This window comes from Salmo salar, chromosome ssa15, assembly GCF_905237065.1.
Source record: "Salmo salar chromosome ssa15, Ssal_v3.1, whole genome shotgun sequence".
NCBI classification, from domain to species: domain Eukaryota; kingdom Metazoa; phylum Chordata; class Actinopteri; order Salmoniformes; family Salmonidae; genus Salmo; species Salmo salar.
The window spans coordinates 99,518,401-99,533,100 of record NC_059456.1 but is presented as its reverse complement, the minus strand read 5'-3'; the positions used below and the strand labels follow the sequence as shown (position 1 = coordinate 99,533,100).

Below are 14,700 nucleotides of genomic sequence, written 5' to 3'. Positions count from 1 at the left end.
TGAAGAGGGCACGACAAAGCCTATTCCCCCTCAGGAAACGAAAAAGATTTGGCATGGGTCCTGAGATCCTCAAAAGGTTCTACAGCTGTAACATCGAGAGCATCCTGACTGGTTGCATCACTGCCTGGTATGGCAATTGCTCGACCTCCGACCGCAAGGCACTTCAGAGGGTAGTGCGTACGGCCCAGTACATCACTGGGGCTAAGCTGCCTGCCATCCAGGACCTCTACACCAGGCGGTGTCAGAGGAAGGCCCTAAAAATTGTCAAAGACCCCAGCCACCCCAGTCATAGACTGTTCTCTCTACTACCGCATGGCAAGCGGTACCGGAGTGCCAAGTCTAGGAAAAAAAAGCCTTCTCAACAGTTTTTACCCCCTAGCCATAAGACTCTTGAACACGTAACCAAATCGTTACCCACATTGGCTAACCGGGCTATCTGCATTGTGTTCCACCACCTGCCAACCCCTCTTTTTATGCTACTGCTACACTCTGTTCATCATATATGCATAGTCACTTTAACCATACCTACATGTACATACTACCTCAATAAGCCTGTCTAACCGGTGACTGTATATAGCCTTGCCACTGCTATTTTCAAATGTCTTTTTACTGTTGTTTTATTTCTTTACTTACCTACAAACACACACACACACCTTTTTTTCGCACTATTGGTTATAGCCTGTAAGTAAGGATTTCACTGTAAGGTCTACACCTGTTGTATTCGGTGCACAAACTTTGATTTGATTTGAAAGCCCTGAGCTCATCCTATAGAAAATGTGTGGACAGACCTGAAAAAGCGTGTGCGAGCAAGGAGGCCTACAAGCCTGACTCAGTTACACCAGCTCTGTCAGGAGGAATGGGACAAAATTCACACAACTTATTATGGGAAGCTTGTGGAAGGCTACCTGAAACGCTTGACCCAAGTTAAACAATTTAAAGGCAATACTACCAAATATTAATAAAGTGCATGTAAACTTCTGACGCACTCGGAATGTGATGAAATAAATAAAAGCATAAATATATCATTCTCTACACTATTATTCTGACATTTCACATTCTTAAAATAAAGTGGTGATCTTAACTGACCTAAAACAGGGATTTTTTACTAGGATTAAATGTCAGGAATTGTGAAAAACTGAGTTTAAATGTATTTGGCTAAGGCCTATGTAAACTTCCGACTTCAACTGTATGTATAATAGTGATACCATACCTCCACCTAGAGGTGGAAACTATAATCTCTCAATAATTCTTCAAACACATCATCCTCAGTTTTTTTTAAATCTTCCCTATCTTCTCCTTACTTATTGTACTCCCTCAGTTCTCCTCCCTATCTTTAAATCAATTTGACTCATAATTTTCCTCGTTAAGGCCAATTTACGTTACAATAACTTCTTCCCTTTTTCCTGTCTTTGTCATCGTTCCTTCACGCCTCCTCATCTTTTTTCCACTTCTCTTTTCATCCCCCCTGAGATCCTCTTCTTTTCTCATTTCATCCCCCGGCTTCTGTGGACTCATACACTCTTTTTCCTCCCTCTACTCTACATCCTCCTCTTTTCATCTCTGTCCTCCTGCTTCCCCCCTCCCTCCCTCCCTCCCTCCCTCCCTCCCTCCCTCCCTCTCCTGCTCCTGCCTCTCACCTCGTCGTCGTGCACCAGTTCCTTCTTGACCACCTTCATGGCGTAGATCTGTTCATTCTTCTTGAGTCGCACCAGCAGCACCTTGGCGTAGCTGCCGCGGCCGATGACCCGGATCAGGTCAAAGTCCCCCAGGCCCAGCGCCATCTCCTGGGAGATCTTGATACCGTCGATCCCACCCACCACCGCTTTGATGTCCTGAAGGGGTGGTTTTGATGGGAAATACATGTTAGAAAAGACCCAGATACCAGCACACTGTTGAATGCCCCTGATGTTTATTAAAACCTTATGGTTATAGACAGAGCTGGAATCACTGACATGTAGATATGATACTAACATATAAGAACCTGTGTGACATTTTTGTGTGATAAAATATACTGAACAAAAATATAAACGCAACATGCAACAAATTCAACGATTTTACTGAGTTACAGTTCATATAAGGAAATCAGTCAATTGATATAAATTCATTAGGCCCTAATCTATGGATTTCACAAAACTGGGCAAGGGTGCAGCCATGGGTGGGCCAGGGAGGGCATAGGCCCACCCACTGGGGAGCCAGGCCCAGCCAATCAGAATTTGTTTTTCCCCACAAAGGGGCTTTATTATAGACAGAAATACTCCTCAGTTTCATCAACTGTCCAGGTGGATAGTCTCAGACAATTCCCGCAGGTGAAGAAGCCGGATGTTGAGGTCCTGGGTTGGCATGGTTACACATGGTCTACAGCTGTAAGGCCGGTTTGATGTAATGCCAAATTCTCTAAAACGACATTGGAGGCGGCTTATGGTAGAGAAATTAACATTAAATTCTCTGCCAACAACTCTGGTGGACATTCCTGCAGTCAGCATGCCAATTGCGCTCTCCCTAAAAACTTGAGACATCTGTGCACAATTTAGAGTGGCCTTTCACTGTCCCCAGAATACGGTGCACCTGTGTAATGATCATGCTGATGAATCGGCTTCTTAATATGCCACACCGGTCAGGTGGATAGATTAAATTAGCAAAGGAGAAATGCTCACTAACAGGGATGTAAACTAATTTCTACCCAAAATTTTAGATAATATTTTTGTGCGTATGGAACATTTCTGGGATCTTTTATTTCAGCTCATGAAACTTGGGACCAACCCTTTACATGTTGCGTTTATATTTTTGTTCAGTGTAGAATGGGCTGTTCTGTGTTCTAGAAACAGAATAGAATGTTTTACATTCTAGAATACCAGAACAATCCATATCATAAACGAATGCATGACTGACATTTACTTTGTGTGTCTAAATGAACTCACCTTCGAGTCCTCTTCCACTTTGTCCACTTTGCGACTGTGTGGTAGGAAAGTTACTGAAGAGAGAAACAACTTGTTACCTGAGTTGTGATGGAAAGTTCTACACAGTGAAGACTGGGCATTAAAAACCTACGGGATATTTCGTCTAAAGCCATCCCCATTCAAATAATATACAGTATAATATGCTATTTAGCAGACACTTTTATCCAAAGTCACTTATAGTCATGCGTGCATAGATTTTACTTATGGGTGATCCTGGGAATTGAACCCACTGTCCTGGAGTTGCAAGCACCAAGCTCTACCAACTGAGCTACAGAGGACCATGCTTTACCAACTGAGCTACAGAGGACCTAATAGGGTACTCCTCAAGAATCCATGGCTCCATCTCAATTAATCTTTCTGTGATTCCTTGCATCCTATCTCCTTGCCTCCTCAACCGTATTGGAAGGAAAAGGTCAAAAATTATTTTGAGAAGGAGACAAGCAGAGAGGATACAAGGAATCGAGGAAAGATTCATTGAGAAAGAGTCCAAGTGAGAATCTTAATTGCATTGCCTTGATTCCTTGCGTCCTCTCTCCTCGCCTCCTTCTCAAAACTCATTGGATGAGAAGATCAGAGAGAGTGTGTGCACGAGGAATCAAGGAAATGCAACTGACATTCTCCCATAATCAAGGGAGCATTGTGGGACATGTAGTTCACCTTTGTGGCCAGCAGAGGGCATCATGCTCTGCAGAGTGAGTTGCAGCTTCTTCCTGCCTCTGCCCAAGTAGGTCAGCCCACTGGTGAGTACTGTTACTATACTGTACTATACTGGACTATACTGTAATATACTGTACTGGACTATACTGCACTGGACGATACTGTACTGTACTGGACTACACTATACTGTAATATACTATACTGGACTATACTATACTGGACTATACTGTGATATACTATACTATACTGGACTATACAGTACTGGACTATACTGTACTGGACTATACTGTAATTTACTGTACTGGACTGTACTGTACTGGGCTATACTGTACTGGACTATACTGTACTGTTAATATACTGTACAGGACTATACTGTCATTTACTGTACTGGACTATACTATGCTGGACTGTACTGAACTATACTATACTGAACTATACTACACTGGACTATACTACACTGGACTATACTGTGCTATACTGTACTGAACTATACTATACTGGACTGAACTATACTATACTGAACTATACTGTAGTGAACTATAGTGTACTGGACTGAACTATACTATACTGGACTATACTATACTGAACTATACTAAACTATACTGAACTATACTATACTGAACTATACTATACTGGCCTATACTGTACTGAACTATACTATACTGGACTATACTGTACTGGACTATATTGTACTGAACTATACTATACTATACTGGACTAAACTATACTGGACTGTACTATACTGTACTGGACTGAACTATACTGAACTATAGTGTACTGGACTGAACTATACTGGACTGGACTGAACTAAACTGGACTGTACTGAACTATACTGTACTGAACAGAACCAGTGCACAAAGAGGTGAAGGCCCTGTGCACAGCAGTGCATCTTGTTCAAGTTGCTGCTTCTGGCAGAAAAAAACACACACCTGGACAGACAATGGCCGACTTCAATTCTTATTTGTAAAATTGCGCTGTGCAGAATAGTGCATAGAAACTAAGCTTTGGGACCAGCCTGTAAACAACAATGGCATGCTGATTCAAACATGCTCTTATCTCGCTGTGTGGGAGGAGTCTTCTTTCTTCTTCATTTTTTTTATAAACCTGGAAATCTAGTTATTGGTTTTGATTGAATAGTGTCTTTAAAGCCTTTGTAATTAGTATTCACAAAGTGTTTTCAGGGTAGGAGTGCTGATCTAGGATCAGTTTTACCTTTTCATAATGAATAAAGACAGATCAGCACTCCTACTCTGTGATGCTTTTTGAATACAGGCCCAGACCCAGTGCACTGATACCAAGACTACAAGGTCACAAGGTCTCCTACTTCTCATATTATGTCTATATTGAAAGAAACAATATTTTATAGGAACTGACTTCCATCTGTATCCTCTGTGTGTTCAGGGGGGAGGTCCACCTCTTCACTCTTCTCATCTAAAGGGGGCTCCTGTGATGGCATGACTGGATCCTGCCAAGAGAAGACAGGCAAATAGGATGACTGGATTCTGCCAAGAGAATACAGGCAAATAGCTGCATGTGGTTTTGAGGCTGCTTAAAGAGCATCCTGACTAGGTCCTTGGAGACACTGGGAAGAAGAGGCTTCCGTTTTAAGAGGTTTTCCATTGATAGACATCTTAGGCACATGGAGGTATCTTTTCAACAAAATAAAGAACACAGAAGTTGAGAAGTCTGGATATTTCTCGCAACAATGCACTTATATGAATAATTTTATGCGGTTCTAACCATGGAGGCGTTGGCTTTTCAAAGGGGATCAAGGTGTTTGTTGATAGAGCATTGTCTGATTGCATGAAAGCAAAACAGCCTGTTAGTACATCCTGACTATTGACCTGGGTTTTCGGTACCAGATTTGTTGTAGTCTAGCCCTGGATTCCAGGCCTCGCTTACATTGTTCTGATTGCCTGTCAGTAGATGTCGATTTTTCTAAAACAACCACCCCTTCCATACCTCTTTAGAAGTGCAGCGTAAGCTAATTTACGGTGTTAGCATTGCTAGGAAAGGCAATTTTTTTCATAATTTGGCTGAAATGACACCACCCCACGTGGGCACCAGTGAAATTTATTGGCTTTCGGTTTCGATTCTCCGCCTCTGTTTGAATGTGCCTATTCCTATTGTTGGGAGGGGAAAACGGCTTGGATAGCCATTTTTAAATGTACATGTTAGTCATTTAGCACCCAGAGCAATTTACAGTTAGTGCAATCCTCTTAAGATGGGTGGGGGGGCAGTTCCTCTTGCTCGTAGGCAAGTACCATGGTCTTGTAGTGGATGTGAGCTTCGTGGAGTGTGCGGAGAAGTGGGGTGACATGGAAGAACTTGGGAAGGTTGCATTCTGGATAAGTTGCAGGGGTTTGATGGCACAATTGGGGAGCCCAGCCAACACCGAGTTGCAGTAGTCTAGATGTTATAGAGCATGAACCTGCAGGAGCGAGTCACTGCTTTGATGTTCGCAGAGAACGACAGGGTGTTGTCCAAGGTCACGCCAAGGTTCTTTGCACTCTGGGAGGGGGACACTGTAGAGTTGTCAACCGTGATGGAGAGGTCTTTGAGCAGGCAGGCAGGCCTTCCACGGGAGGAAGAGCAGCTCCGCCTGGTTGAGGTTGAGCTTGAGGTGGTGGGCCGACACCCAAGCTGAGATATCTGCCAGGCACGCAGAGATGTGTGTCGCCACCTGGGTGTTAGAAGGGGAAAGGAGAAAAGTAGTTGAGTGTCATCCGCATAGCAATGATAGGAGAGACCATGTGAGAATATGACAGAGCCGAGTGACTTGGTGTGTTGAGAGAAGAGGACCTAGAACCGAGCCCTGGGGAACACCAGTCACAAGAGTATGTGGTGCAGACACAGAACCCTCCACCTTCTTTTAGCTTGTCTCTGACAAGAACGTCAACAGGCTTTCATACCGAAGGTGAGGTGAAAGCCTGGTAGAGGCTAGCTCTAATCTTAATGCTTCTTTCTGTATGTTAGCAGTCTGTCACTAGAGATCAACCTTGTGATGTTTCAGTATACGGTATACACTACAGTATGGAAGTGTCCCAAATGGCACTCTATTCCCTATGGGCCCTGGTCAAAAGTAGTGCACTAAACAGTGAATAGGGTGGCATTTGAGACGCAGCCTATATCTATACGCAGTGGATTTGAAACTTGCCCATAGCATGTTGGCTGGAGTACATTGCCAACTATTTCTCATGAAATGACAGACCAGTATCTTGCTCTGTTGGCTAAGGTAGTTGGCTTTGAGTTATATACAGTATGTGTTTTGCAGAAGGTTGCTAGTTCGATCCCCACTCGGGGCAGAACAGCATTCACTATGTTACAAATACACATTAGAACATCAATAGCAATGTTTAATTCAGACTTTTGAATAATTCACAGTTTTGTTATCTGAATTCATTGATTACCTTGATCTTTTACTCTAAACAAGTTGGATTGTTGAAATGCAAAACTTGGTTTCAACCTAAAGCAGTTTAATACTACTCATTCGCCCTCCCAACTCATTAATTCAGACGTTCACTTAAGTTTATGAAGTATCTATGAAGTGCTTATGAAGACTGTAAATGCTCTAAAAAGCCTTTATAAGCTCACCATATGCCTTTTGCACTGCAGTTTGTGAAGTGTCTATGTAGTGCTTATGAAGACTTTATGAATGCTTTATAAATAGTAAGTTCTTCCGAAGCTTTGACATGACGGATTGGCCAGAGTACTCACCACAGAACTAGAATGAGATTCTATTTCTATGGTACTCACCATATGCCTTTGGCAGGTCAGAGGGACGAGTTTGTGACAGCGCTTATGGACCAGCAGTTTGCAGTTGATACACTTGTAGCCCTGCCTCCCCAGCCCCCATATCCTTTCACTGCAGTGGCCACAGTACGCTTTCTGTTGGGGACAGACAGACACAGACAGACAGAAAGAAAGACAGACAAAGACAGACACAGACAGACAGAGGGGGAGACAGGGATTGTTACACTATCAGTCTGAGCTGATGACAATGGTATGATACTATCGCAGTCATTGATCAAGAATCAATGGAGGCAAGGCAGACACACATGAAGAAGGTGATCATGATGGAGGAAGGGTGGATTTAAGCCTAGGTGGCATCTTACATCAACTGGGAGCATGCTTGTTTGTAGTCGTCCTTTTAACTAACAGTCACAGCAACTCATCTATGTTTCGCAGCTGTCTATTTACCTCCACAAACTGATGTTGGCATTAAGATTGCACTCAACGAGCTGTATAAGGCCATAAGCAAACAAGAAAATGCTCATCCAGAGGCGAAGCTCCTAGTGGCCGGTGATTTTAACACAGGGAAACGGAAATCTGTTTTACCTCATTTCTACCAGCATGTCACCTGTGCAACTAGAGGCGAAAAAACTCTGATCAACTTTACTCCACACACAGAAACTCATACAAAGCTCCCCCTCGCCCTCCATTTGGCAAATCTGACCATAACTCTATCCTCCTGATTCCTGTTTACAAGCAAAAACTCTAAACAGGAAGTACCAGTGACACGTTCAATATGGATGTGGTCTGATGAAGCGGATGCTAGGCTACAGGACTGTTTCACTAGGACAGACTGGAATGTGTTCTGGGACTCATTTGATGGCATTAAGGAGTTTACCACATCGGTCACAGGCTTCATTAATAAGTGCATCGACGACATCCTCTCCACAGTGACAGTACGTACATATCCCAACCAGAAGCCATGGATTACAGGCAACATCCGCACTGAGCTAAATGCTAGAGCTGCATCCTTTAAAAGGTACAGGACACTAACCCGGACGCTTATAAGAATACGCCCTCTGAAAAACAATCAAACAGGCAAAGCGACAAGACAGGACTAAGATCGAATCCTACTACTTTGGCTCTGACGCTCATCGGATGTGGCAGGGCTTGCAAACTATCACGGATTACAAAGGGTAACCCAGCTGCAAGCTACCCAGTGACGTGGCTGGCTTGTGTCTTCACAGACATTTTCAACCTCTCCCTGACCTAGTGTGTAATACCTACATGTTTCAAGCAGACAACCATAGTCCCTGTGCCTAAGAACGCCAAGGTAATCTGTCTAAATGACTATCTCCCCGTAGCACTCACATCTGCAGCCATGAAAAGCTTTGAAAGGCTGGTCATGGCTCACATCAACAATATCATCCCATTTCAATTCACATACCGCTCCCAACACTTCCCTTTCTCTCTTGTACAAACGGACCACCTATGTGAGAATGCTGTTCATTGACTACAGTGCAGCGTTCAACACCATAGTGTCCTTCAAACTTAGCACTTAGCTAAGGACCCTGGGACTGAACACTTCCCAACTGGAGTCTGGACTTCCTGACGGGACGCCACCAGATGGTGAGGGTAGGCACCAACACGCTGACCCTCAACATGGGGGCCCCTCAGGGGTGCGTGCTTAGTCCCATCCAGTACTCCCTGTTCACAGGTAAGCAGAATTCGTTTTTCCACAAAAAAAGGCTTCATTACAGACAGAAAAACTCCTCAACTCCTAGCCGGATGTGGAGGTCCTGGGCTGGCGTGGTTACAGGTGGTCTGCGGTTGTAAGGCCGGTTGGATGTACTGCCAAATTCTCCCCCAAAAAGTCAGAGCCGGCTTATGGTAGAGAAATTAACATAAAATGATCTGGCAACATCTCTGGGGAACAATCCTGTAGTCAGCATGCCAATTGCACGCTCCATCAAAACTTGAGACATCTGTGGCATTGTGTTGTGTGACAAAACTGCACATTTTAGAGTGGCCTTTTATTGTCCCCAGTATAAGGCAAAGGCACTGTTGCTATGGAGAATCCGTAAAGACTCACTTCAAACCTTAGCTACTACTAACCCACTGCTCCCCAGCCCAAACTGACTCAGAGAGAGAGAGAGACCGATAGAGAGAACGAGAGGGAGAGAGGGAGTGAAGCAGAGAGAGAGAGCGACAGAGAGCGAGAGAGAGAGAGAGAGAGAGAGAGAGAGAGAGAGAGAGAGGGGTTCAGGCGAGTTATAAATAAATCAAGACATCCACTTTTATTTGTCAAAATAAAATCCCTCTCAGCTCAGCGCAGACAGTGGGGGCGTAATTAAGGCACCTGTTCTGAGGTGAGAAACTTTGAAGACAGACATTCGGCACTCCCCATCAAGACTTTGGGGAGTGCATTTCCATAGCAGATGAGAAACGAAGGTCCATAACATATGCTCTTCGTTCTTTAAAAGAGCCACAACATCTTCAGATGCTTCTTTGACTCACTAGCTGTGTTCCATATTCTAAAGACACTAACAAAGCTACAACTAGCTGTGTTCCATGTTCTAAAGACAATAACAAAGGTACAACTAGCTGTGTTCCATGTTCTAAAGACACTAACAAAGGTACAACTAGCTGTGTTCCATGTTCTAAAGACACTAACAAAGCTACAACTAGCTGTGTTCCATGTTCTAAAGACAATAACAAAAGGTACAGCTAGCTGTGTTCCATGTTCTAAAGACACTAACAAAGGTACAGCTATCTGAGGAAAGAGGTGATACTAAGGGACCGAAAACTCTACAAGACAAACGTATTTTGGTCTCACTACTAGTCTCTTGCCTCTTCCTCCCTGATGGGACAGTAAAATATCACCCCTGATCAGTCTGTATCTATCGAGGAACCCCAAAAAGGTCCCTGGTTGAGTCCCAAAATGGCAGTCTATTCCCTAGGGTGTCCTTTAGGATGCACTTCCTGTTTGAGCCAGCTCACTGTCAGCTCCAAAATGGCTGCTAATCACTAGCAGAGTACTAGGGACGCAATGTGGAATGAGCGCTGTTTAAAGTGCCTTAGCTCGGCATGTGGTTGGCCTTGAGTCAGACAGGTGAAACCAATCTCTGAGACGTCCTTGACTGGCCGCCACAGCGACAGATATTCCCCACAGCGACAGACATTCCCCACAGCGCTGTTGGATAACAGACATTATATATTGTTATTCCAGCTTGGGGAATTTACATTAGATATTCAGTTGTGGTTGGACAGGAATGTTTTTTTTCATGTTCACACAAACGGGTTTCTAACAATGCAACAACAATATATGTTTAATGAACATGACGGTTAAATAAATCTACTTTGTGCAACTGAAAACAGCAAAGGAACAACTGAACAGCCCTTCTGTAAGTCAACCGAACAACAAAACTGAGAAAAATTGTCATGCAATTTACCGGACAAAATAAAAAATCAGTTTCTCTCTCTTCTTCTCTCTCTCCCTCTCAGTGTCTGCTTCAGTCTCAGTGGAGTTCTGTGAACTGACATGACTCTGCTTGTCAGGGTTCTACTTGCAAGGTGCTAATGAAGTAACAATCTAGAGAGTATCTAAAGTCAGTCAGGGTGCTAATGAAGTAACAATCTAGACAGTAGCTCCAGTCAGTCAGGGTGCTAATGAAGTAACAATCTAGAGAGTATCTCCAGTCAGTCAGGGTGCTAATGAAGTAACAATCTAGACAGTATCTCCAGTCAGACAAGGTGCTAATGAAGTAACAATCTAGACAGTATCTCCAGTCAGTCAGGGTGCTAATGAAGTAACAAACTAGACAGTATCTCCAGTCAGTCAGGGTGCTAATGAAGTAACAATCTAGACAGTATCTCCAGTTAGTTTGGGTGCTAATGAAGCAACAATCTAGACAGCATCTCTAGTCAGACAAGGTGCTAATGAAGTAACAATCTAGACAGTATCTCCAGTCAGTCTGGGTGCTAATGAAGTAACAAACTAGACAGTATCTCCAGTCAGACAAGGTGCTAATGAAGTAACAAACTAGACAGCATCTCCAGTCTGTCATCCCTCTAATGGAGCAACAATCTAGACAGCATCTCCAGTCTGTCATCCCTCTAATGGAGCAACAATCTAGACAGTACTTCCAGTCAGTCATCCCTCTAATGGAGCAACAATCTAGACAGTACTTCCAGTCTGACATCCCTCTAATGGAGCAACAATCTAGACAGCATCTCCAGTCAGTCATCCCTCTAATGGAGCAACAATCTAGACAGCATCTCCAGTCTGTCATCCCTCTAATGGAGCAACAATCTAGACAGTACTTCCAGTCAGTCATCCCTCTAATGGAGCAACAATCTAGACAGTACTTCCAGTCTGACATCCCTCTAATGGAGCAACAATCTAGACAGCATCTCCAGTCTGTCATCCCTCTAATGGAGCAATAATCTAGACAGCATCTCCAGTCTGTCATCCCTCTAATGGAGCAACAATCTAGACAGTACTTCCAGTCAGTCATCCCTCTAATGGAGCAACAATCTAGACAGTACTTCCAGTCTGTCATCCCTCTAATGGAGCAACAATCTAGACAGCATCTCCAGTCAGTCATCCCTCTAATGGAGCAACAATCTAGACAGTACTTCCAGTCTGTCATCCCTCTAATGGAGCAACAATCTAGACAGCATCTCCAGTCAGTCATCCCTCTAATGGAGCAACAATCTAGACAGTACTTCCAGTCTGTCATCCCTCTAATGGAGCAACAATCTAGACAGCATCTCCAGTCAGTCATCCCTCTAATGGATCAACAATCTAGACAGTACTTCCAGTCTGTCATCCCTCTAATGGATCAACAATCTAGACAGTACTTCCAGTCTGTCATCCCTCTAATGGAGCAACAATCTAGACAGTACTTCCAGTCAGTCATCCCTCTAATGGATCAACAATCTAGACAGTACTTCCAGTCAGTCATCCCTCTAATGGAGCAACAATCTAGACAGTACTTCCAGTCTGTTATCCCTCTAATGAAGTAACAACCTAGACAGCATCTCCAGTCAGTCATCCCTCTAATGGAGCGCTGGCTCTTAGCTGCAAACACTAACTGCAGGAATACAACATTCTGATACATGATGTGCACCAGAGGTACTATAGGACCCCATTATGTCAAACGGGTGGCATTCACAAAACATCTTTCTCCTCAACAACAGAGGGGGGAGATAGAAATGGAGAGAGAGCAGGAAGGAGAGGGATGGGATGGGATGGAGAGAGAGAGAGAAGTGAGGAGAAAGGGTTGGTAAGGGAGAGAGATAAAGAGAGGGAGGGGCGTTGTGAGGGATTTAGAAGGGACGGATGGAGAAAGAGGGGGATGGAGAGAGAGCAGCTAAGAGAGGGAGGGATGGAGAGAGAGGAGAAACCTGACCTACTTCTGCTAAATGACTTGTTAATACTGTATAGAGGATAAAGATTAAAAAAAGAGGGATGGAAAGAGAGGGAGGGATAGGAGAGACGTTGGGGAAAGACTGCACCAACCAGAACTGACCGACTGTAAAACCATATGTCATGGCAACGATCGTAATTATGTCAGAACTGTACACATAGTGGCCCACACGTGACATAGTGACAAAGCCATCAACCTTAGACAAGCATTTGATATAGCCAACATGTGATGTACCCACAATAAAATGACTGACAAATTACTGTACAGAGGGGAAATACAGTAGGACAGATTATAGAAGCCAAAACTATACTTACCCAATGTCTTAGCAAATAACCATGGCTCCAACATAACATTCAAATAACCATGTCTCTAACATGACATTCAAATAACCATGTCTCTAACATGACATTCAAATAACCATGTCTCTAACATGACATTCAAATAACCATGGCTCTAACATAACATTCAAATAACCATGTCTCTAACATGACATTCAAATAACCATGTCTCTAACATAACATTCAAATAACCATGGCTCTAACATAACATTCAAATAACCATGGCTCTAACATAACATTCAAATAACCATGTCTCTAACATAACATTCAAATAACCATGGCTCTAACATAACATTCAAATAACCATGGCTCTAACATAACATTCAAATAACCATGGCTCTAACATAACATTCAAATAACCATGTCTCTAACATGACATTCAAATAACCATGGCTCTAACATAACATTCAAATAACCATGTCTCTAACATGACATTCAAATAACCATGGCTCTAATATGACATTCAAATAACCATGTCTCTAACATGACATTCAAATAACCATGTCTCTAACATGACATTCAAATAACCATGGCTCTAACATAACATTCAAATAACCATGTCTCTAACATAACATTCAAATAACCATGTCTCTAACATAACATTCAAATAACCATGTCTCTAACATAACATTCAAATAACCATGTCTCTAACATAACATTCAAATAACCATGTCTCTAACATAACATTCAAATAACCATGTCTCTAACATAACATTCAAATAACCATGGCTCTAACATAACATTCAAATAACTATGGCATGGCTCTAACATAACATTCAAATAACCATGGCTCTAACATAACATTCAGTCTCTTCCAGTGCATTAACGAGGGAGATGGGCTGCCTAATGGAGGTCTGTAGGAATGAGGAGACCGTAAAACAGTACAGTGCTGACTTGGCAGATCAGAGATTAGTGATCTCAGTCTAGTCTAGACGTCCATCAGCAGACAACAACACCCCAGGGAGACGTTGTTATTATTATCCCCTTAGCACTGGTCTGAGATCAGCTTTACTAGACCCATTCCTAACCTTAACCAGTAAATGAATACAGGGATCAACTGACTCAGGTTTAATGTTTGTTCACACCAATGGTCCACCAAATCAATTCAATCAATCCAATGAAATAAGACTATGCCCAATAAAGTAGTGATAATCAGCCGTGTTCTCCACAAAAAGCAAAAGACTTGAATCCATTTTCTGCCTGTGACGGCAGGCAAAACAAAAAATTCCTGCCGTCACATGCAAAGCATAATTCAAGTCTTACTGGAAAGTAAAGCTTGAGGATGTTGAAAAGAAACAACAATGAAATGGAAGGTCATTTACTTCAAGATAAATAACACCAAACAGAAAGAGAGGGCACTGTCCTTCCTGTGTTTGGTGATAATCTTCAAGCACCCCAGGACTGCACCTGACCTGGCCCTGACCTGGTCCTGCCCCTGACCTCGCCCTTCCCCTGGTCCATCCCCTTGCCTGGCCCTTCCCCTGGCCTTCCCCTGGCCTCCCACTGGCCCTGGCCCTTCCCCTGGTCCATCCCCTGGCCTGGCCCTTCCTCTGGCCTTCCCCTGGCCTCCCACTGGCCCTGGCC

General features: G+C 43.4%; 1 protein-coding gene across 6 annotated transcripts in view; it reads right to left on the bottom strand.

Moving 5' to 3' along the window:
• Positions 1-14,700, bottom strand: part of LOC106572815 (protein kinase C zeta type) — a 192,980-nt gene that overhangs the window by 87,863 nt on the left and 90,417 nt on the right. For all 6 annotated transcript variants that reach the window (XR_006759341.1, XM_014147314.2, XM_014147311.2 and 3 more), the window contains 4 exons: positions 7,371-7,502; positions 4,989-5,079; positions 2,919-2,971; positions 1,638-1,832 (listed from right to left, as the gene is read on the bottom strand). Coding sequence is in view for 5 of the 6 variants with exons in the window: in XM_014147314.2 (XP_014002789.1) it covers positions 1,638-1,832; positions 2,919-2,971; positions 4,989-5,079; positions 7,371-7,502 (471 nt within the window). In the remaining variant the exon portion in view is untranslated. The remainder of the gene's footprint in view (positions 1-1,637; positions 1,833-2,918; positions 2,972-4,988; positions 5,080-7,370; positions 7,503-14,700) is intronic.